At 43.5% G+C, this 24,588-nt stretch overlaps 1 protein-coding gene across 1 annotated transcript in view; it reads left to right on the plus strand.

Annotated features, from left to right (window-relative positions):
* LOC136446207 (metal transporter nramp1 homolog) overlaps positions 1-24,588 on the plus strand; it is a 44,089-nt gene that overhangs the window by 4,210 nt on the left and 15,291 nt on the right. Inside the window, exons 2-7 of the mRNA XM_066444522.1 lie at positions 5,490-5,698; positions 18,839-18,958; positions 19,316-19,394; positions 20,807-20,954; positions 22,759-22,829; positions 23,366-23,433. Of these exons, the coding sequence (XP_066300619.1) occupies positions 5,510-5,698; positions 18,839-18,958; positions 19,316-19,394; positions 20,807-20,954; positions 22,759-22,829; positions 23,366-23,433 (675 nt within the window). The 5' untranslated portion in view covers positions 5,490-5,509. The remainder of the gene's footprint in view (positions 1-5,489; positions 5,699-18,838; positions 18,959-19,315; positions 19,395-20,806; positions 20,955-22,758; positions 22,830-23,365; positions 23,434-24,588) is intronic.

Here is a 24,588-nt window from a genome sequence, read left to right on the forward strand (position 1 = left end):
GTTCGTGGAACTCTAGTTTATTATACTACCATTCACTAAAGTTTGTGCCTCGTCGGCTTTCACGTTAAATTCTAACATACGGTTCAAGATTTAGGGCACTTTTTTTTAATACGCTGTGGATAAATACTGTGTGCACAACCCTCTGTTGGTAGGAAATTGATATAGATAACTTTTAAGGACTAAATATAAGGGATTGGTGAGAATAGTTTATATGATATTGTCAGTTATAGAATGAATACCTAATTAGTGTACATTTTTGATTAGGCCAAGCACAGGTGACAACGAGTACAAATGTAGTCTACATACCTACAAACACCAGGTATACCAGTATTCAAGTTGGTACGAGTACAATAATCTAGTATATGAATAATAATTCAAGTCAATAATGGAATTATAGATGGTTAGTTGATATCCCTGGATCAAAACAAATCAGGAATATGACTTTTTCTGTACTATGAATGTATTCGAAATGGGATGATTCATGTTCTACATGCACATGATTAAAAAGAATATTTCTATCACTATGATACATGTAAAATACAATGATTCTATGGGAAAAAAAACTCATCTTCTACCATATTCATTATGAGCGCCAATCGCTGTTTAAGACAATAGAATTATTGTAGACAAGAAATGTACAAAAATGTCAAAGCAGGAAACTTTCATATACCTGATCATGTACGAATGAACATATCATGGACAAAGTATGTATCATAGTTATGTTTCCAAGTGTTTCAAAAAGAGAGAATTTTTAATTTTAGAATGTAGCTTTTTATTATCATGTCCATGAAAAAAGACTTTTTCATGGGGATATTGTTTTGCATGGCGTTTGCGTGTGTGTTATCCTGTGTGTATGTTTGTGTCACCGGGCGCTTAAAATCAGCATAACTGAAGAACGTGTGGATGGATTGTAATGATATTTGGTATGTTGGTAGAAGCTGGGAGGAGAAAGGTCAAGCTGTCACTGGAGCTGCACTGGCGTATTTGTAAAAATCTTCCAAGGAGAATAACTGAAGAAAGGAACGACAGATTTTCATGTTATTTCATATGCAGGTAGGTTGGACAGAGATGTACAAACTGGACTGCAAATTATGCAAATTGGGACTTAATTTGTAATAAGTAATGAGGAAAATCTATATGTCCATTGTAGGCATACTATGACAGCTGGCACAGCCACCTGATGGGTTTGAATCTGGGATAAGAATTCCCCAAGCAACCTATGGCACATAAAACACAACAAGCAGCAGCAACAACAAATAGCTGGGCAAATAAAAAACACCACATATAAAAACAATTTTCATGGAGATTTGGGGTCTTAAGACTCTTGTTATGCATGTTTTACATCGCCAAGACCAGGTGTGGTCATCTTAGCATTTAGCCCATTTGGGCAGGAATATGCAATAAGGACTAAAGTTATAATGACCTTGAGGACTGCCACAGCCTGGCACTGGAAATGGCGTGTATGTCACTACCATGACATGGCACACACAGGAACTGTTGTGTTCTGATGACATGGCAAAGTGCTCAGCCAGGCATCTCCTGACACTGCCTGGTACAAGGACTCCAGTGGTGGCAGCTTAGTCAGTGTATCAGTCATTCTGTAGTTCTGGAGAACAGCAGTCAGGTATAATTTATTCACAGTAGAATTTAGAAATATTAACCAGTTGCTGCTGCGCCACGTGCCTGCAAAGCTGGTTTGTTATGCCGAAGGGCAGTTATACCAGCTAGCTACCAGTATAAAGATACAGACATAGAGCATTCCTTGTTTGGTAACTTAGTATGATAATATTAATATAGGCTTTAACTTCAACTGTTCAATTTTTCCTTGTCATGTGAAGAAAAGTTCAGTAATTCCTGAGGAAAGCAGCTTAGCAGTTGCCAAAATGTTGGCCAAGTAAAAGCCTTTTACTTTTAGGTTTGTTTGTTAACCAGTGGAGTGACTGTAGGCAGAAAACACCAGTTTTGTATAGTATTAAGTATTTGTACAAGCTTCATAAAACAGGGCTGTAAAGTTTGATCCACTCGCACCAGGATGGACCCCTGCTCTTTTTCTGGGTGCTGGTTACTTTGATGTGCTGGAGTTGTGTCTCTCCTCAAACCATGGGCAGTAGGCCTCAGCTCCGCGGACTCAAACAATAGCGAGTTTGTCTTCCCTGCTGAGCAGTTGCACAAGACATCCTGGCCCATAGTTATGCGAATACTCCCGACGGCCCCCCCTCGTCTTATGCGAGACAGCCGCTCTGAGGAGCTACATGTAACTTCAAAATATCTAGGGATACGAAACCACCACTCCTGGTCTCCGTTACCAGAAGGGGGGTCTTCGAACTTTCGGGGGCCAATCAGGACCTATTGCTGTCCATTGCAGTCCCCATTTGGCAACGTAACAAAGTAACAGGATGCTAACAAAAGATGTGTTACACTGCAGATATGTCATAGTCGTTTTAATAGACGGTTTGGAATGTTATCGTCTGATTTTAGCTGGTAAATCTGGCTAGAATTACGATATCTAGTGAGTACGTAAGAAGCAAATAGGAACGCATGTACAATGCTGGTAGACAAATATATGATGAATAAGATATCTATGTTCACAATCCTGGCATTTCCAACGCTTATCATAATGATAGCTTAGTTAATAGCGGTGCCGAAACCCCTTGCGTGCATGGCACTGGCCCGGTCTAATCTGCTGGCCATGATATCATTGTTCCGTGAACAGCGGTGCCGTGCGGCAGCAGCCATACTGCTGGTAACGGTCATATCGGGAAAAGAAGGATTTTCGGGCGTTACAAAATGCCTCGTATTGTCCTTTGTCATCGGTATATTATCAACTAGGTGTTTTCCATTAGTCTCCAACCAGACCCAATGGATTGCAAAGACCGTATCCAACTGGAAGAAGGAGCTTGTAATGCAATCCAAGGTCTGGAACAAGTCGGTCTGAACAAAGGCTATTAACATCTAATTGTTACCTAATCAAACTGTGCTTGTGTAAGTGAGTTTATTACTCTCTGTCCGCACGGGCGTGCGGCGCCATGCCGGGCTGTCACGGGTCTGACACCTCCAGACCACGACTGAGAGGCCGTCCACTTGGGCAGGGCTGTACCGCGAAAATTAAACTAGCGAAAAACATGATTTATCTACGGTACATACGCAGAATGTGCACGCAAAAAAATCAAAGGAATATATTTTGTGTCGAATACGACCAGAAATGATGGCGAATCGCAGCAAATCACGGCGTACAGGCTGAAATGCGAGGGCGAAATTCTTGTTCATGTTTACGTTTTTTCCTTGTTTTTTTTTTTCCCGATGACTTTCTTCGATTGAGTCTTGAAAAACGTTTTCAAAGGCACCTATTCTTCGCAAACATAACAATAGCAAAGCGATATAAGGCCGTCATAATTTGGACAGGAAAACGGCCCTCTGGTGGAAACGCTGCGGGCAGGCGGGCGCCGGCTCGGGGGTACTTGTAATATCTAGTAATAGTGGCTTGAACCTGAAACAGTAAACATTGTCTACGAATGTTTTTGTAAGAACTGTTTTCCATGATGCCACAAACATCGCCGATGGGTGAAAGAAACTGCTATTGTGAGAGCTTTTTACAAGGCTCAACCAAGGTGCGAACCTCCCACTGGGACGTGCGTGGGTGACTGGGCTTGTCCCAGAAATCGGTCATAAAAAGATTAGTACCCCGGAGTGCCCGGACGTTCGTACGGCTGTTAGCATTACAACGAGGAGGGGCAGCGGCACCTTTATCAAATAGAAATGCTCCGCCCTGTTTGAGTTATAGCAGATCTTGGGTTGCGAAACGTACTTCCTCTGCCAGTTTGATACGGTCTTTATGCAACCTATAGATCTGCTTGGAGATTAGTTTTCCATGGGTTAATAGGACACCAAACATGAGAATTACCACCAAGCCAAGTGCCTGAGTCGAAGGAATTAGCAGAAAATTAAGTTGTTTGAAATGACGTTTCGTACCTATCGCTCATTCCTCGATTCTCGAGGAATTCGCTTGGCGCCTGAAGGGCGCCCACCTTCGGGCGCTGTCGGCTTTCGGGTAAGTTCGGGATCCACCCAGCCTATCATCCAATATCCCGGTATATATTCGGTGTATATATATAGTACAAACTCTCCTTCCGAGAGCCTATGCTCAAACACCGGACCTCTGGCTTTTATATACGTCCCATGATTTTGGTAAAGATCCTCTTAGATGGGAAGCTTGGTACTCATTTTCACATTTTAACATCTAATTGTTACCTAATCAAACTGTGCTTGTGTTTATGAGTTGATTACTCTCCGTCTGCACAGGCGTGCGGGGTGGTGCCAGGTCGGGCTGTCACGGGTCAGCAGCGTACGGTCGGACACCGCTGGCTTTAACTCTTTTGGGGCACTAGAAGTATCAAGTAATATTTAGAGTAAAAATTACTTCATCGCGGGTTTTGTTTCGCAAAAGAAAGATTTAGCTTATAAGGCTTAACTCTGATGGCACGTGCCGCTTGCAACTACATGCAAGGTATCCGAGTGTTGGCTTGAACCTGAAACAGTAAACATTCCCTACGAATGTTTTTGTAAGAATGGTTCTGATGATGCCAACATCACCGAAGAGTGACATGGGTGAAAGAAACACTGTTGTGAGAACTTTTACCAGGCTCAACCAAGGCGCGAACCTCCCACTGGGACGTGCGTGGGTGACTAGGTTTGTCCCAGAAATCGGTCATAAAAAGATTAGCACCCCAGCCATTCGTACGGCTGTTAACATTACCACGAGGAGGGGCAGCGACACCATTATTGAATAGGCATGCTCCTCCCTGTTTGAGTTGAGGCAGATCCCGACGGTGCCTGACAACTCTGGCTGACTGGAGCTTCTCTGGCTACCTTGGCACCGTGGAGATCTGCTTGGAGATTAGTCCCAACAATCGTCGCTTCGTTCACGCTCCCAGATTGTCCTGTCTACAACTCTTGCCGTGTTCATTACCTGCACTACATGTACAGCTAGGCCAATATACAATTGCCTTTGTCGTTCACGCCTTCTCGCAATCATAGCCCACCGATTACGTTCACTTCCAGGCTACAGAACTTTCTCCAAAGATACAAAATCATCAAAAATTGGTGAACTCCCGCCATTTTGTAGTGAAGCCATGCCAAATCTTTAATCAACCTACATGTATGACCTATAACAAAAAATAGTATACTTCTTTAAAACGCAGCGTGCTTCAATCAGACTCGAATCACGACTTACTTTAATTCACTTGGCGAAGAGCAGTGTGAACGCAAAAATTGATCACGATCGGATTAATTCTTTGGGGATAAACGTTTCATCCGATCTGGATCCATTGTTTTTAGTGTGAACAGGATCTAAGTCAACAATCCTAATCACAAGACCACCTTGCCACCGTAGTGCCAGGTTGTATACTTGTCTAGTGAAATTAACTGATAAAAACCTTTTTTTCGCTTTCCAAGTATTTACCCATTGTTAACACATGTTCTCCTCTGTCCAGACTCAGGCCTATAGAAGACAATGGCAGATGACAGAAAACCGCTCGTCCCCAATGATGACCTGTCGTACAGTGGACAGGTGTGTCCTCCTGCAGCTGACTCCAGCTCTAGTCTGCAGGACGTGTCGGAAGGTGGTGGGGATGACGACACCACTCAGGTCAACTTTGAGATCGCTCCAGGGCAGGTTCATATTCCCTCAACAACAAGCTCAGTAAGTGCTCACCCCCTCACTATCCTTTAATCGTCTGTTGTTCCAGTTGCACGTTTTGCAAGGCTACAATATGCTTGCAGGTTTTGGCAGTTCAAATGTCAAAGTTGAATGGCTGATCAACAGCTACTTTTGTACGACCGTACCTTACCTTAGGTACTCTTGTGCCCACAGGCACTTTTATTAAGACAGTCCATGATGTCATGGGGAAGTAATTAGTGTTAACTTATTATGTTATCATCATTATCATTACCATTTCATTATCATACATGAGAGAGTAATTACATGTAGGCTTATGAATAATAAAGTCACTGTATTTGGTTATTTTTCTGGTAAGTCTAATCTACCTTATTACACTGCACATGTACAGCATATATGAATGCAACTCTTTAAAGTGCACTATAAAATGTGTTATAAGGAGAGGCTTCCTTTTTGCATGGTTTACCAATGCTGGAAATGTGATAAATGATGTGGATGTGTTGGAAATAAGTTGCACATATCAACCTAAATGGAAATTTTTGAATTTAGAGGACCATATTTGCAGTTTTGGCTCAAGCGTACCTTTCTGCAATACAAACAAACAAACTAGTGATGACTTTGTCTAGCCATACTAAATCTTGATTATCTTCGCCGAGAAGATTGTGTTTTTGGTTACGCCAGCTGCCGGGTGGGTCTGTATGTATGTCAAGAGCATAACTTGAGAAACCTTTGATGGATCTTCATGATTTTCTGTAGGTGTGTAGTGGTTGTGCACAGGAAGGTTGAATTCGAAAATGGTTTACCTGGCATTTCCCAACAGTACTGCAGCGGACTTTGCATTTTTGTGTGTTTGTATGCAGGGAAAAAAAGTGATGGAAACGTTAATGGATCTTGATGATTTTTGGTAGATAAGTAGCAGTTGTGGAAACAGAGGTCAAGTTCAAAAATGGTTCCCCTGGTATTTTCCGTCGATACTGCAGTGGGCTTTGTGTGTAAGTGTATTTGTATGTCGCCAACATCACTCGAGAAGCTGTTGATGGTTCTGCATGATATTTAGTGGATGGGTAGGGTTTGCAGAAAAGAAGGTCAAGTTCGATAATGGGACTTCTAGTGGGTACCTAAGGTACTGCAGCCGAGCTTCAAAATTTGAGGGCATATTTTCTGCAAGTGCTATGGTCATGATTTTTGTGTGGTAGATAGTCCATGAAGTAAGTTGTGTAAGTTTGTTTGTTTGTTTGGGACTGCAGTGGGTGTTTTTGTTTTGACCTTCGGACATGAATAACTTGAAAAGGGGTCGACAAATTGTCGCGATGTTTGGTAGGTAGATATACAGTCAAACCTGCCCAAGGCGACCACCCGGGGGACCGAGCAAAAACGGTCGCGATGGACAGGTGGTCGCCATGAAGAGGATTCCACTCACAACATGTTTCCAGGTCGAGGTGTTCAAATACAGTGTACTACGTAGATGGATGGAAAATGATGTGATTTTGGACAGCATGACCCCACCACGTTCAATTCTCATAGACAGAAAGATCCTACAAAAACTAAATTTTCCGTTATCGTTGTAATATTTGTACAGTATACCGTTACATTGTGTGCAAATTTTCGTCACAATTTTGACTACAAAACAATGTTTGCCTCGATGATCTCGCAGCGCAACGCACATACAATCGACGTTTTAAGGCCTACAATAAAATAAATCCCTTGAAAACACCTGCTGACCCCAGCCTTTTTTGGGGCGCCAACCGCTGGATAAAACGGGCAAAAAGTTTTCCATCTGACAACTAAAGATGAAAACGGAACGGTGTGATTTCGTCGTGCCGCACCACACCGCCAAGCTCTGTGCAACCGCATCGAAAGGTAAGTCAGTGTGTGTGCAGCAGAACGCACAGCGCCCAATAAAATACATAAAGATTTGTGAGATTCATGGAAATAAAAAGAAAATAAGAATATTAAATAACTAGAGTATTTCAAATGTTCATTCACAAAAGCGTAGTGTTTTATAAAGGTCAGCGGTACGCCAATCTGGGCCGCGCCAAAACCAAGATGGCGTCGGGGACCAAGAAACAACATGTTTCGCCCGATGTTTTGCCCGCCGCGAAGTCATTTTTCGGCGGAATTTAGTAAGACACAGATACATTTTTGTTGAAAATACAAGAATGGATAGTAATTTCTGTGAGATCTGACTTTTTGATGCCATACACTGCGTAATCGTTTTGAAAATTGAGTTTAAACCGAACCGAGCTTGCGGTAAACTATAAGTTTACGATGGGCACACCAACATCGATATTAAAGTATTCACAAACATTTGTATTTACAATGTTTATCAAGTCAAGTCAAGTCAAAGCCTTTCGTGGCGGTCGCGGTCGCGTTGGACGGGTGGTCGCCTTGGGCAGGCAGCTTAATGCTTGTGCCTATGGGAAAAATTTTCGGGACCGAGAAAAAGCGGTCACCATGGCCAGGTGGTCGCTTTGAAAAGGTGGTCGCCTAGGCAGGTTTGACTGTAGCTCAGATGGTGCTTTACATAATCAACGATTTAATAGGCAAATCAGGAGCTAATTGGCATGATTAGTAAGGAAACTTTGTAAATCCGCTGCATTTCATATTTGTGACTCTCAAACATGTGACAGTGTCCCCATAAACAGGTGGTCTGGCAAAAGTAGGTCATGTAAACAAATGGAGCACAGCACTGCTCTCCAAGCAGAGGTGTGGATCCGGCTGGTTTTTCACGTGTTCAGTTTAGACATTTTTGTCCAAAGCGCGTTGGCGACATAACGAAAAGGGGACAAAACAGAAAGCCCGACAAAAACACCTAAAAACATGTCAAAAACCAGCCGGATGCACTGCTCTGCCTGGAGAGTACACTGATCCAAAACTGCACCACTGCTAGGTGCAGAAAAGTCACAATCATTTACTATGTCTTTCTTGTGTATGATATGGAATGAAGATTTATTCTACGCCAATATATAGATATTAGTATTATTGTTATTATAGGTTGACCTAGGTCATGACCCCATGACGCTATAGGTCACCTGCCTCGTGTTGCGTGGCGGCCATTTTGTCCGCCATCTTGTCTTCCTTGATTTTGGTTACCATTAAAGTGTGCTCGGTTCGCACACCGAATGCTAGCTCCCTGAGTTGTCCTTAGCGGTCCAAGTTGACGTGGTGGCATCGGCAGGATTTCGTCTCAACGCTGTCTACCCTAAGAAGTTGGAAAACGCCCTTAAACAGCCGGGATGGCAACAGCAAACCGGGCACCAAAGCAGTGGTGCTTAACGAAAAAGGAAACAATCAACTCGTTCAAAAATTGGCGGGCCAACCAAATCTACGTACTATCTCTGGACCCAGGCTTCACTCCATTCTTGGCTGACGGCGTCACATGGCAGAAACGTACAGCGGGAGTCGAGCACCGGGGATACACCAACGATGGAGAAGCCGTACCAGAGGCGCAACGGAGAACGGCGGCGCAGAAGGCGGCAAGTTTGGAGCTGATGCTAGGCCAGGTCGCTAACTTCTGTCCGGTTATCAGCCGAAACCGAATAGTCAAGGCAAGTACTTCATTTACCGATATCTGGCAAGCAATACGGCTCCATTTCGGATTCCAATCGACCGGGGGGTATTTTCTGGATATTGCCAACATCTGTTTAGATGCAAATGAGCGCCCGGAGGACTTGTATCAGCGCCTTACCGCGGCAGTCGAGGACAACCTGTTAACAACGGCGGGCGGCATAACCCACCATGGGGAGCTAGTAACCTCTGACGAGGAGGTTACTCCTTCGCTAGAGAACATGGTTGTGTTACTGTGGCTCCAAATGCTGCACCCAGGACTTCCTGCCAAAGTCAAACAGCGATATGGTGCTGAGCTGAGGAATAAGACCCTATCATCGATCAAACCGGAAATATCCCTGTCTGTAGACACCTTGTTAGCAGAGCTACAGGACGATGAGAATGTAAGATCGCTCCGTCTTGAACAGACCCGTAAACAATCCCCAAGAGCTCCACAAGTACGTAGCCGACGCCCCAAACCACAGAGTCACAACAGGGCATGCCCACTTTGCAAGCAAGCAGGCAGGTCAGTGTATGATCATTTCCTCAGTGTTTGCCCATACTTACCTGAGCAGGACAAGAAATACATGGTACGAACAAGAGCTGTTGAGGTGGAAGACTACAGTGATATTGATCCTTCTGATGATGAAGAACCTATAGCTAGCGTCCTTCGTACTGAAATATCAACCTTTGTCGATGACCAGCCCGCTCTCATGTCAAGGGTCACTGTTCGTGCCTCTCCACATTTGGAAGTCTTCCACAATGGGCAGCCAGTCAACATTCTACTAGACTCTGGAGCGGAGTCAAGCATGATCAGGGCAGATGAGGCAAAGCGTCTGGGTCTACGCATACATCCCAACACCTCGCAAACTCCAAGTCAAGCAGATGGGGGGCAAATGGCCGGTGTCCTGGGTGAGTGCAGAACCACGTTCTACAGAAGAAAAGTCCCACTTCGGTTTGATGCTCTTGTGGTCTCAGACTTAGCCTCTCTCATCATAGCAGGGAGTCCCTTCCTTGAAGCTAACGGTTTCACCAGTAACTTCAAGACACGCCAGATACATCTTGCTGACGGCTCTGCCACCGACTATTCTTCATCATCAAAACCACCCCGGCCACGTATACACCGCATCACCAACAATTTGCTCCGTATGCAAGATAAAACGACTACGCTATGGCCTAATGACTACTTGGAGCTCCAACTACCAGATGGGCTAGATACTTACCCAGATGTTGCTCTGGAACCACGACAAGACTCTCTGTCTTGTGAACACTTGAAGGCATTCCGGCAGGGGACTTACCGGAACATAGCTGGCTACATTAGGGTACCCAACGTTTCCTGTGCACCAGTTAACGTGACCAAGAACATGCACCTGTTTAATGCAACCCCAGTAGTCCCGGTTGAAGACATTCTACCAGACAATGAGTTACCCACACAAGACACACTGCCTGCTCACATCCCAGAGCCCCAACCCTTTTCTGACTCAGTCCAGTTAGACCCGGACAATATCCTGAATTCCACACAACGATACTGTATGTCGTCCATGCTTCAAGACTTTGACAACGTTTTCAATACAGACTTTCCAGGCTACAATGGAGCAGTCGGCCCCATCCATGCAGTCGTTAACATGGGTCCCGCACAACCCCCACAGCGAAAAGGACGTCTCCCACTCTATGGAAGAAACCGCTTGGTAGAACTACAGCAGAAGCTGGACGAGCTTGAGACACATGGGGTGATTTCTATGCCGGAGTCTGCTGACACAGTGGTAGAATACCTCAACCCCTCATTCTTGGTCAATAAACCAAAAGGTGGTCACCGATTGGTCACTGCATTCACTGATGTCGCCAAATACTGTAAGCCACAGCCGTCGTTACTCCCAAATGTCAATCAGGTCATGCGCCAAATTGCATGCTGGAAGTACCTTATAGTATCTGACTTGACCTCCGCTTATCACCAGATTCCCTTACACCCATCCTCACGCAAGTATTGCGGTATTGTCACTCCATTCAAAGGAATCAGAGTTAACTGTCGCAGTGCCATGGGCATGCCTGGTAGTGAAACAGCGTTGGAGGAACTCATGTCACGCACTTTGGGGGATTTATTGATGCGTGGAATGGTTGCAAAGATAGCAGATGACCTGTACTGCGGTGGAAACACCTATGAAGAGCTGCTTACCAACTGGAGTGCTGTCCTGACAGCATTACAGAACTGTGACCTGCGACTGTCTCCATCCAAGACCATCATCTGCCCAGCCAAAACAACAATACTTGGTTGGCACTGGGACCAGGGCAAGATATCAGCCTCACACCACACCTTGTGTACTTTGTCTACAACCCCTCCACCTCCATCTGTGACTGCCCTGAGATCGTTCATTGGATCCTACAAAGCCCTGTCCCGTGTCATCCCAGGCACGTCAGTCTTGCTAGGTCCATTGGATGATATGGTAGCAGGCCGTTCCTCCAGCGACATGATCCAGTGGACAGATGACCAGCTCTCAGTGTTCCGCAAGGCTAGGCAGGGCCTTAAGTCACATCAAGCTGTTGTCCTTCCCAGACCAGATGATGAACTCTGGCTTGTCACCGACGCAGCAGTGAGACCCACAGGGATAGGGGCTACGCTGTTTATTCGCAGAGACAACAACACTAGGGTAGCTGGATTCTTCAGTTGTAAACTCAAAAAGTACCAACGTCAGTGGTTACCCTGTGAACTGGAAGCCCTTGCAATAACCTCCGCCCTGAAACATTTCAAGTCTTACCTCATTCAAACCACTATGCCTGCATTCATCCTTACTGATCCCAAACCATGCGTCGAGGCAGTTGAGAAGCTACGACGTGGTGAATTCTCGTATAGCCCAAGAGTTTCTACCTTCTTGGCAGCAGTCAGCCAGTTTCCCATTACCGTCAAACACATCAGTGGTAAATACAATCTTTCCACTGATTTTGCAAGCAGACACCCCTTGGATTGTACTGACAGCCATTGCCAAATATGTTCCTTTGTACATGCACTGAGCAAAGAACCGGTAGTTAACACAGCTACTGTCAGCCCTGACACAGACCTCAACAATCCAATCTACACCAGTTGCAGTGCCTGGAGTACTATCCAGAGCTCTTGCCCCTCCCTACGTCGTGTCTTCGCCCACCTTCAGCAAGGCACACGTCCATCCAAAAAAGAAACGCACATCCGGGACATCAAATCTTACCTGGCAAAGGCCACCATTACCACTGACGGCCTGTTGGTTGTTCCCAATAGAGACATGTTTGGTATGACAAGAGACAGGATTATAGTCCCCCGTAACGTAGTGCACGGCCTTACCACAGCTATACATCTCAAGCTAGGACATCCTTCTCAACACCAGCTCAAGGCGGTTATGACTCGATACTTCTATGCCCTGGGCATGGATACTGTTGTCCAGAAGGTCACAGCAGCTTGCGATCGATGTGCTGCTCTCAAATGCCACATCCCTGTTCCTCCTACCTTCACGACTCAGCCTTCTCCCCAGACCATCCTAGCTACCTTCGCAGCAGATGTCATGAAACGAGCGTGGCAGAACATCCTTGTCGTCAGAGAGTGCAGTACCTCTTATACGTCCACCCAGATCGTCCCTGACGAAACTTCAACCGCTCTCCGTGATGGACTCATTACCTTATGTGCACCCCTCTGCCCTCTGGACGGTCCTCCTGCAGTCATCCAGCACCAGGATTCCAGGCCCTGACCCAGGATACCTGGCTAGCCGAAAACCACCTTCAAATCGAAATAGGGGAGTTCAAAAACATCAACAAAAACCCAGTTGCAGAACGGGCGATCGAGGAGATGAGAGAAGAACTCTGCAAAGTAGACCCCCTTGGCCAACCAGTATCTCCTGCTCAACTTGCTGTGATAACAGCACGTGTTAATGCTAAAGTTCGTTCAAATGGCCTATGGTCTCGTGAATACCTTTTCCAAAGAGATCAGTTCAATGGAGAACAAATCCCATTATCTGACAAATCTCTCCTAGCCAAACAGAACCAACGTCGATTGGACAATCACACACCTAGTTCCAAATCGAAAGCATCCACGAGAAAGGTCAAGCCCGCCCCCCTTATCACTGTTGGTGACTTGGTCTACCTCCATGCCGACAGAGATAAGTCCCAGGCCCGCAACAGATACATAGTTACCGCTGTGAATAGAGACTTTGTGCACATTTCCAAATTCATCGGCCGCCAACTGAGATCTCGGTCCTACAAAGTTCGTCCTGCAGAATGTTACTTAGTCCCCAGCCAGGTCTCACCCCAACACCGCCATCCAACATACAGTGAGACTGCTTCCGATGAAGATGACGCAGTCAGCGATGAACATGAGAACTTTGTGGCACCTCCAGACATTCCTGCCACTCCACCTGCAGTACCAGAACAAAACCATCACCAGAACATCCCGGCACCAACAGACATTCCTGTCACTCCACCCGCAGTACCAGAGCAGAACCTGCAGCAGAACTTCCCGGCACCATCAGAGTTTCCAGCCACCCCTCCTGCCGTACCAGAACAAACTCTGTCCGACCCCCCCTCATCACCGCGGCGGTCAGGCCGGCTTACTCAACAACCGTCTTACCTCAAAGACTTTGAACTTTCATAACCCCAACATCGAACATTTACAGAACTCTGATAGTTACTTCACATGGCCATGTGGCATTGTATTCGAATACAGTGAGATTTTCTGCAAGTAGTAAATTTATTCTGTGCCTTTATGACCCAATATGGAACACTTACAGAACTCTGACATTTATTTCACATGATCATATGATGTTGAATTAATATGCAGTAAGTATTCTTCCAAGTAGTAGATTTAAATCACTCTGTTAAATTAGAAGACATGACAAGTAACTCCAAGTAGTAGATCACTCCGTTAAATTACAAGGCATGACAAGTAATTCCAAGTACTAAGTAGTAGACTTAAGTCACTCTGTTAAATTAGAAGGCAGGACAAGTAACTCCAAGCACTAAGTAGTAAACTTAAGTCACTCTGTTAAAATGGAAGACAGGACAAGTAACTCCAAGTAGTAGACTTAGTCACTTTGTTAAATTAGAAGGCAGGACAAGTTACATTCGTGGTTAGAAACGTTATTTCCATTCTTCTATAAGGTCACACATGTGTTAGATTTAGAACGTTCCCAGTTGACAACTGTTATTCGTTCAAAGAGAAACATAGAAAAAGTAGACGGCAGAAAACATTTCTCTGTATAACACTAGTTACTTTCTCACAGTCACAGAAACGTTCTCGTTACAAAAGAAGTAAGCTCTCTCGTTACAGTTGAAGAAGAAAGTAGATCACGCCAATATATAGATATTAATATTATTGTTATTATAGGTTGACCTAGGTCATGACCCCATGACGCTATAGGTCACCTGCCTCGTGTTGCGTGGCGGCCATTTTGTCCGCCATCTTGTCTTCCTTGATTTTGGTTACCATTAAAGTGTGCTCGGTTCACACTCCAAATGCTAGCTCCCAGAGTTGTCCTTAGCGGTCCAAGTTGACGCTATTCATATATATTGACTACATACCATTTCATCATCACTTTCAACTTACGACACTGCAATATCAAACCTTTGTGGCCCATATGATATCAACATACTCATATTTTTTTCATGACCAGTTATAACATATCGATATATCAGCACACTAGACACATATACTGGTCCTGTACCACCAAACGGGGAGACTAAACGCCTAGACCCCACGGTGAGAGACCTCAAGTAAAAAACAGGGTTTAAACCATTGAAAATCCTTTTTGGTGGGATTTTTTGTGAAATCTGGGCAGTATAGGAGTGGCTGTGGTAGGATAGACTCTGTATTTGCTGAATTAGTTAAAATAAATGGTCTGTCTTGTGGGTTTTGGCACCCCCCTGATATAGTGGGATTGTCTTCAACTGGGTGTCTGAAGCCTGTACATGTAGTACCTATCCAAGGGCTCTGATTTGGGGTTATATCTGGAGAATAGCCGAATAGAATTTGTCAGGAATGAATCTGATGATAGTTGACATAACTGGTTAGTATTTGACGGTCCCCAGAAAGTGCAAAATGGAACAAAATGGAGCGAAATGGAACGAAATGGAATGAACTTAAACAACATACAGTCAAACCTGGCCATAGTGGTCATTTTTTGTCGGTCCCTTAGATTTTCCCCAATGAGATAAGCATTAAGAATTAGTCTATAGTGGTCACCTGTCCAACGTGGTCGCGGTCAGGCGATTTTGAGTTCGGCCGCAACGCCAACACTGCCGATTACGGTCACGGTGCTGCGCGTGGTCAGTGTGCCTTTGTTTACAACAGCGGCCGTAACTCGGAGCCCACACCTGGTTCACAACCTTTTTATTTCCGCGCTGCGCCACCAAAATGTGGACTCAACTAGGACCCTATAAGTGTTTGAATAAAGAAACCATTAAGTAATTTCGTAGTTTTACGCAATGTATTTCCAGAATGGTGTCTTTGATTTTTACACGGCTGTTAACACTCCTCCGTTCCGCGGTACATCCCCATTGCTGAGCCTTTGGACTGGGCGAAATAACGGCCGCAGCTTTTTTAAAGAAGACCCATTCATGTATCTGGTGTGTTAAGTTCTTGAAAATGTAATTATCCGGGCTGAAGTTACGTTTGTTGCAGGTGAATAAAAGATCTAAATCAAATTTCCGCATTGTTCCAAGATGGCGTCACAGCATGCAAACAAAGGTCATTAGAGTTCAGCGGACGATACCACTGTTATTTAGGTTAGATAAATCTATTTTGTAATACCGAATTGCTGAGAGTAATTTCATTATCAAAACCTTCAAAACGAATTGATACAGATATACAATGATATACAGTCAAACCTGCCCAAGGTGACCACCCGGCGGACCGAGCAAAAACGGTCGCGATGGACAGGTGGTCACCATGAAGAGGATTCCACTCACATGTTTCCAGATCGAGGTTTTCAAATACAGTACGTAAATGGATGGAAAATTATGTGAATTTAGACAGCATGACCCCCACCAGGTTAAATTCTCATTGACAGAAAGATCCTACAAAAATTACATTTTCCGTTATCGTTGTAATAATTGTATACCGCTACATCGTGTACAAATTTTCGTCATAATTTTGACTACAAAACAATGGTTGCCTCGATGATCTCGCAGCGCCCTCCCACATTCACATGTTACATTAAATAATACACACACACACGCACATCATCGAACTTTTAAGGCCAAAGACAAATCCCTAGAAAACACCTGCTGGCCCCAGCCTTTTTTGGGGCGCCGACTGCTGGATAAAAGTGTCGAAAAGTTTTCGATCTGACACCTAAAGATGAAAACGGATTTCGTCGCAACGCGCCGCCATGCTCTGTGCGACTGCATCGAAAGGTAAGTCAGTGCAGCAGAATGCACAGCGTCCAATAAAGGTTTGTGAGATTCATAGAAATAAAAAGAAATTAAGAATATCAATTTTCATCAATAACTAGAGTATTCGTAAATGTTCATACACAAAAGCATCGTGTTTTAGAAAGGTCAGCGGTACGCCAAATCCAGGCCGCGCCAAATCCAAGATGGTGTCGGGACCAAGGAACAACATTTCTCGCCCGGTGTTTTTTCGGCGGAATTTAGTAAGACAGACACATTTTTGTTGAAAATACAAGAAATAGATAGTAATTTCTGTGAAATATGACTTTTTGACGCCATGCACTACGTATTCGTTTTGAAAGTTGAGTTTAAACCGAACTGAGCTTGCGGTAGACTATAAGATTACGATAGGCACAACAACATCACAAACATTTGTTTTTACAATGTTTATAGGGGGAACGTTTTATTAAAACACTTCATGGAGGAATCGATGCTATAACATAATGCTATTCCATATATTTTTGTCCTTATTTTTGTCCTTCAAAGTCTTGAAAACATTTCCTTGATATCCGACAGCAGAATGATCCGATGTCACCACACGCTTGAAAATTCAGCTCTGAAAATCAGGCGACTGCCATGGGCAGGGATTGTGCTCTGTGCGATCCCAATTTGTGGCGGTTGCGTTGGACAGGTGGTCGCCTTGGGCAGGCAACTTAATGCTTGTGCCTATGGGGAAAATTTTCGGGACCGAGAAAAAGCGGTCGCCATGGCCAGGTGGTCGCGTTAAAAAGCCGGTCGCCTAGGCAGGTTTGACTGTAAAATCCAAATTATACTACATTTATGAAAGAAATAAGCATAACGGATCCACTTTTCCAATGAGTACCACCAAACTACAGATAATGGCAGAAGCCGAACCCAAACGATAAACAAAGGGAACTCGCCACAATGTTTTCATTGAAAACCGGCCGAAAAGTAACAATTAGTGGCAACTAAGGAACAAAACAACATATATTTCGTTTCATATGTAACATTATGAAATGAAATACCAGTAGATAGCCAAATATAAGGAACGTAGACCGGAACAGGAAGCATTTTAAATACAGATACTGAAGTATTTTGTTTTAGTTGTTCATTTAGTTCCATTTCGTTCCATTTCACACTTTCTGGGGACCTGTATTTGAGGGTAAGTTTTTGTAGCGCCACACAATGTTGTGTTATGTTGTAATGACATCACTGTTACAGTAGTCACGTGGTCTTTGCACACGTTACTCCTACCATCGAGTTAGAGACAACAATGTCTCCCCATCTTGGTCTGTTATTAAACATCAGTTATCAAGCTGCATCCTCGCCTCTCAGTCTCTCTAATCCCGGTCCTCGGTTTCTTGATGACGTAGTCTGTTGTTTTGATTCCTGAGATAATGACACCTTCTTTTTCTTCACTTCCCCATAGGGCTACATGCATTACTGGCATTTATTGTAACTGTTTAGTCTCCCCTGTAGCATCACTTTGACCCCGTTCACACTCATTTTTTTCAATCGCGATTGGAGTATAATCGCGATTGTTCGATCCGATCGCGATTGAACGCAATGAAACTTTTGCGTTCACACTGCTTTTCGCCAAGTGGATTAAAGTACGCTGTGATCCGATCGCGATTGAAGCACGATTGAAGCACGCTCTGCCATGCCATCGGCGATCATTTGGTATAAAATGTCCCTCTTTCGGTGACATTTCCCCAGTTTGGCCTGGGCCTCTTCTCTCCCCCAGATTGCGATGAGGACCCTGGTCTCCTCATCGCGCCACCTGCCACCAGCTGAAGTTGCTGACGGAGTTTTATCCTTCTTCTTGGGCAGTGTTGACGATGAAAAGTTGTTGTTGTTGTGAGAGAACGATCTGACGTGTGTGGCTTGGGTTTGTTTTCCCGCGCCATGCGAACTATGACCCCACGTACCCGGATGTATGACGTCCCACCCCTGGAACCAGCCGAAATCCCCGCCGATCGCGATGGAATAAATCGTAGTTGCGTTCACACTCAAAATTTGATAGGATTGGATTGGATTGATCCTCCCCAAACTACCTCCGGAGGTGGATACAAAACAATCGCGATCGGATTGATCCAATCGCGATCGGGAGCGTTCACACTGAAAAAATCAATTGCGATCGGATCGATTCAATCGCGATTATACTTCAATCGCGATTGAAAAAAATGCGTGTGAACGGGGTCTTAGCCTCCGGTTATTTGCCGCAGTTAACCGGCTGTCTTGTCTCCCACACAGGGGTTCAGTTTTAGGAAGCTCTGGGCTTTCACCGGTCCTGGTTGGCTGATGAGTATCGCTTACCTCGACCCAGGAAACATTGAGTCTGATCTGACTGCAGGAGCAGTCGCAAAATACAAGGTACAACCTCTGAGCTCTTTCTTTATTCAGTTTTTCAAAAACAAAAGAAACAGATTGAAACAAAGAGATGCGTGGCAGGTTACAGCAAGATACATGTGGTACCCCAAAATCAAAACATAGAATCCAGAAACAACAGTTTTAACAAGTATTTAACACCAAGCCCCCATTGCCCGTATGCACTGTAAGTTCCATAGATAAACATTTGAATTACTAGTACTACTGTGTGTGTATGACACAGTGTGTTTCCATAGTGCATGATTATGCAGTGTATGATCTGTCTGAGGGGGTAAAGTCTGTCATGTCTGGTTGCTTGCTATTTGATTGAATCTAATGAGAGGTGTTTGTGCTCTTTGCCAGCTGCTCTGGGTGCTGATGTGGTCTACAGTCATGGGACTCATACTGCAACTTCTGGCTGCCAGGCTGGGATGCGTCACTGGTAGGTGCAGGGGAGACAGAAAACTTAGACTTGCCAAAATCATCACCTCTGTGTCTGGAGGATTTGTTTTCAGTGTGTCTGTTTGTTTTTTTGTTTGCTAGTTAAAGTCCAAAGTTATTTGTAGTAATGGTTTTATTCATCAATTCACATTCACACATGTCACAAACAATGGCAGCCCATTGGCTGAACTGGAGTTTGGGCATTACAATTTATAGGACAGCAAAATTCAATTAAAATGTTTCAACACTACTTTGTACTTAGGACAACATTGGGAATAAGGACTATATACATTTAAAATCAGCAATCGAATTCAGCTTACAAATTGAGAGGTCAGGTATAGCAAGTTAAAAGGCATTTAAAATCTAGTAGAAATCGGAGCAATATTGTCCAGGTAAAGATGTTGATTGCACGATCAGTGATTTATCATACGTGTCATATAGGGAACAGCACTATTCCTGTATCGTTCAGTTCTTCAGTACAACAAGTCCAGGTTTTTTGAGGAGCGAGTCTGTCTGCCACTGATACTCTGTCTGTTAGGCGGCAGGAGGTGACGGTATTGATTCGATGTTAAAAGAGAGTCAGGTTCTCACGCCGCCGGTGGAGAGGGGATAGGCCGAGCTGTGGGCAGGCCTCGGCATAGCTGGTGTAGTTAGATCCCTGGATGATTTGCACAGCTCTCCGCTGGATTCTCTCGATTTTGTTAGACTGGGACGTTGTCAGGCCGGGATGCCATACGGGAGCAGCATATTCGACGATCGGGCGCACGTAGGTGGTGTAAACAACGACAAGGTCTTCAATGGCGACATGAAAGTGTTTGAGTTTTCTCAGGAAGAACAAGCGTTGGCTGGATTTAACACAAATGCGATCAACGTGAGTATTTGAATGCAGTAGAGTGGCTGGTTTCTACATGCTAGGCGCATCACTGACACTGACAGGAAATTAGGTCAAAGGTCCCAGAATAGGTCTTGTTTCCTAGCTTCAATTGATTGTTGTAAGCATGTCTGTTGCCTTCAGTGAGAGTCCACAGAGATTGTCAATGATGAAGAAAACTAGAAAATATTTCACAAAAACTGAAAGTATTTTACAGATGCATGAGATCTTTGAATCTTGTTTGTCATAATCTCCAGCATTCATATATGGATGTTTTGTAATCTGTTAAGAGCAGGCACAATCTTCCAATTCCGTGATTCCTTATCCAACATGAGTGCAACTGCTGTTTTCATATGTGTAAGCCGGAGGGAACACACCATTTTCACATGTATTTTCATCCAATTGATGTGTTCTACATATAAAATCCCAATGATTTACCACTGAGTCAGACATAGTATGCATTAATCTTACACACCCAAGTCCAGTGGAGATTCCTTCTGTCTTACATCTGCATCCCTTAACTGTGTTGTATGACATTGCAGGCCTGCACCTGGCGCAGGTGTGTCGACAGAAGTATCCGCGCGGCCCTCGCCTGGCCCTGTGGATCATGATGGAGATCGCCATCATCGGCAGCGACATCCAGGAGGTGGTGGGATCTGCCATCGCCATGAACCTGCTGTCTGCCGGCAAGTACGTCATGGTCATACAATCATGCACTTGATATAACGTATCATAAGATGATATAAGACTTGTTTATATATTAAGATAAACAGAAGAAGGTAACAGGCTGATCCCAAAGCCCCACCCACCTAAGAATACAAATTTGAAATGAAATCTGCAAATATTTGACAGACAGCGGCCACTATCTCATTGGTCAAACGATAATTGCCATGCTATCATTGGTTGAATTGTTAATTGTGATGGACAGTCAGGATGAAGCGGCAAAATTTGTCAGAGAAACATTTGAATCTTGTTATCTTCTTGGTCATAAAAAAGGCTATATAGAGATAAAACAGAAGTATGTTGTGTACATGTATATTGTGTACAAAGATGGTTTATTTGAATATTTGTCAGATTGAATTATTATCTCCTTGAAAAATGGAGATAGAGTTTGGGGTTTATCTGTGTGTGTGTGTCTGTGTGTTTGAGTTTCCGGATTTTTGTATTCAGCATAACTCAAGTACCTCTGGATGGCTTGTGATGATATTTGGTATATTGGTAGGTGATGGGAAGACGAAGGTCAACATTGATTTTGGGCCCCTGGTATATGACCTTGGTACTGCAGCAGAACTTCCGTTTTTTGTAACTTTTGAGCATGACTTGCTATGGTCTTGATTTTTTGGTGGCAGATAGCATATGATATAAGGGAGAAGTGGTGTAGGTTTGGGCCCCCTAGCATCTTACTCTGGAACTGCAGGGGTGTTTTGGTCAAATCTTCCAAGGAGAATAACTGAACAAAGGAACAATGGATTTCCATCATATTTAGTATGCAGGTAGTAGCTTAAACAGAGATGTACATTATAGGACTCAAATATATGTAACATGTGTAGTTTATGGCGGATGGAACATCGACATATACCAATTATGCAAATAAATTCCAAATTTGCATAATTACTGAAAAAGCGCCATGATGCATCTAAGACCCCGTTCACACTCATTTTTTTTCAATCGCGATTGAAGTATAATCGCGATTGAATCGATCCGATCGCGATTGATTTTTTCAGTGTGAACGCTCGATCCAATCGCGATTGTTTCTGATCCACCTCCGGAGGTAGTTTGGGGAGGATCAATCGCGATCAGATCCAATCCAATCCTATCAAATTTTGAGTGTGAACGCAACTACAATTCATTCCATCGCGATCGGCGTGTTTTTCGGCTTGTTCCGGGATTGGGAATCACCAATCGTCGCTTCGTTCTCGCTCCCAGATTGTCCTGTCTACAGCTCTTGCCGCGTTCACCTGTATTACAGCTAGGCTAATATACAAAAGCCGTCGTTCACACCTTCTCGAGATCATAGCCCGCCGATTGCCTTCCCTTCCACGGCTACAGAACATTCTCCAAAAGTTGGTGGACTCCCGCCATTTTGTAGCAAGCGACGCCGAACCGTTGACCTCAACCTATGACCTCAAATAATAAGCGTGCCTCAATCGTGCTTCAATCGTGATCGGATCACGGCGTACTTTAATCCACTTGGCGAAAAGCAGTGTGAACGCAAAAGTTTCTTTGCGTTCAATCGCGATCGGATCGAACAATCACGATTGTACTTCAATCGCGATTGAAAAAAATGAGTGTGAACGGGGTCTAAGTGGTAAATGATTGGACTGCCAATAATGCGATTTGTGTAAGGTAGTGTACATAACCAAGGGTAGATTTTGTAAATTTGAAAGTCATTTGCATAATCAGAATAGTTCATGGAGATACATTAAGGTCTTCGATCTCTTGTTTTGGATTGATTTTATGGTAACTTAGATATTTTTTTGCTGCCCCTCCCCAGAATCCCAATCTGGGCTGGAGTAATTCTAACAGGAGCTGACACCTTTACATTTCTCTTCTTGGAAAACTATGGTAAAAAACTTTCACTTCAATCTTTTAACTGTACTCGTTTTAAGATATTGTTCAAATTTCAATTGTACAAGATATGATTTTCTGAGCATTTACTGAATCCACAAGGTAACTTATTGATAAATATAAGTTGTTTAAAAACATATTGGCAAATTGCATTATTAAACAGCAAATAAGGTCCTCATCTGCATCTTCATATCTGTTGATAATCTTCTCCACCCAAATTACAAATGTTCCAAGTATGAACATTCTGTCCTGACATAATAATGATAATGGTGATAACGTTATTGCAAATTCATGCCCAAAGGCTATTATAAGCATGTTTCCATTTTTCATGCAAATGACATCCAGTTTAGCATAATCTATTCTGAACTATGTCCACCTTTGCCTAACTTCCAAATGCCAGTATGAACTTCCCATCATTTGACACTGTTGTATATAATGTCATTTTCTCATCAATAATGCAGATGAGGTCTTCATCTGCATAATTGATATCTGTTAATGCCCATCTGATGATCTTTTTTTCATTTCTTTTGCAGGTCTTCGGAAACTTGAGGGTTTGTTCTGTTCTCTCATCACCATTATGGCCTTTTCCTTCGGCTACATGGTAAGTCATGTTGTTCCCCCTGTAACCAACATGGCATGTCTGCTGTGCTGGGATAAACATTCTTTTGATTTGAGATATTAAGTCCATACTGATTTGATTGTATCATGACATCCTCAGGGCACCCCAAAACTAATATGAGACAGTGGAAGTTTGAAAAAAAAGACTTTGTCTTCATTATGAAATCTAAGTGGTCAGGAAGGTTGGACAAATAATTGAACTGATATTTATATTCCCCTCCCAGGAGGGAATATACTGTTTTTGCTTGCCTGATCTTCTTCTTTCTTCTTCTGCCAAAAAGCAAGTAGATGTGGGGTGGTAGCTCTACTAATGGTATTGCAGAAAGTTATATGTACCTTATGTTACATGGTACGGATGTTGTATTTGAGATGTAGGTACCTTTAGGAAAGGTGAATATACCTGACAATAAATTATGCTAATGAGGATCTCATTTGCATAATTTATGCATGCATTTGTATTCCCCTTACCGTAAAAGCTGTGGATGTCATCTTTGAGATGTAGGTACCTTTAGGAAAGGTGAATGCATCCGGATATAAATTATGCTAATGAGGACCTCATTTGCATAATTTATGCAGAAACTTGTATTTCCCTTACTGTCAAAGCTGCAGATGTCATATTTGAGATGTAGGTACCTTTAGGAAAGGTGAACACACCTGGCCATGAATTATGCTAATGAGGACCTCATTTGCATACTTTATGCAGAAAGTTGTCTTTTCCTTACCGTAAAAGCTATGGATGTCATATTTGAGATGCAGATACCTTTAGAAAAGGTGAATACACCTGGCCATAAATTATGCTAAATGCAGACCTTACTTGCATAATTTAGGCATGCACTTGTATTTCCCTTACTGTAAAGGCTACGGGTGTTATATTTGAGATGTAGGTACCTTAAGGAAAGGTCAGAAAAACCTGGCTATAAATTATGCTAATGAGGGCCTCATGCATAATTTAGGCCTATCCCTTACCATATAAGCTACGGATGTCATATTTGAGATGTAGGTACCTTTAGGAAAGGTGAACACACCTGACCATAAATTATGCTAAGGAAGACCTCGTTTGCATAATTTATGCAGAAACTTCATAATACCCTTACAGTCAATGCTAAGGATGTCATATTTGAGGTGTTGGTAATGGGAG

The sequence above is a fragment of the Branchiostoma lanceolatum genome, chromosome 12 (assembly GCF_035083965.1).
Source record: "Branchiostoma lanceolatum isolate klBraLanc5 chromosome 12, klBraLanc5.hap2, whole genome shotgun sequence".
NCBI lineage: Eukaryota > Metazoa > Chordata > Leptocardii > Amphioxiformes > Branchiostomatidae > Branchiostoma > Branchiostoma lanceolatum.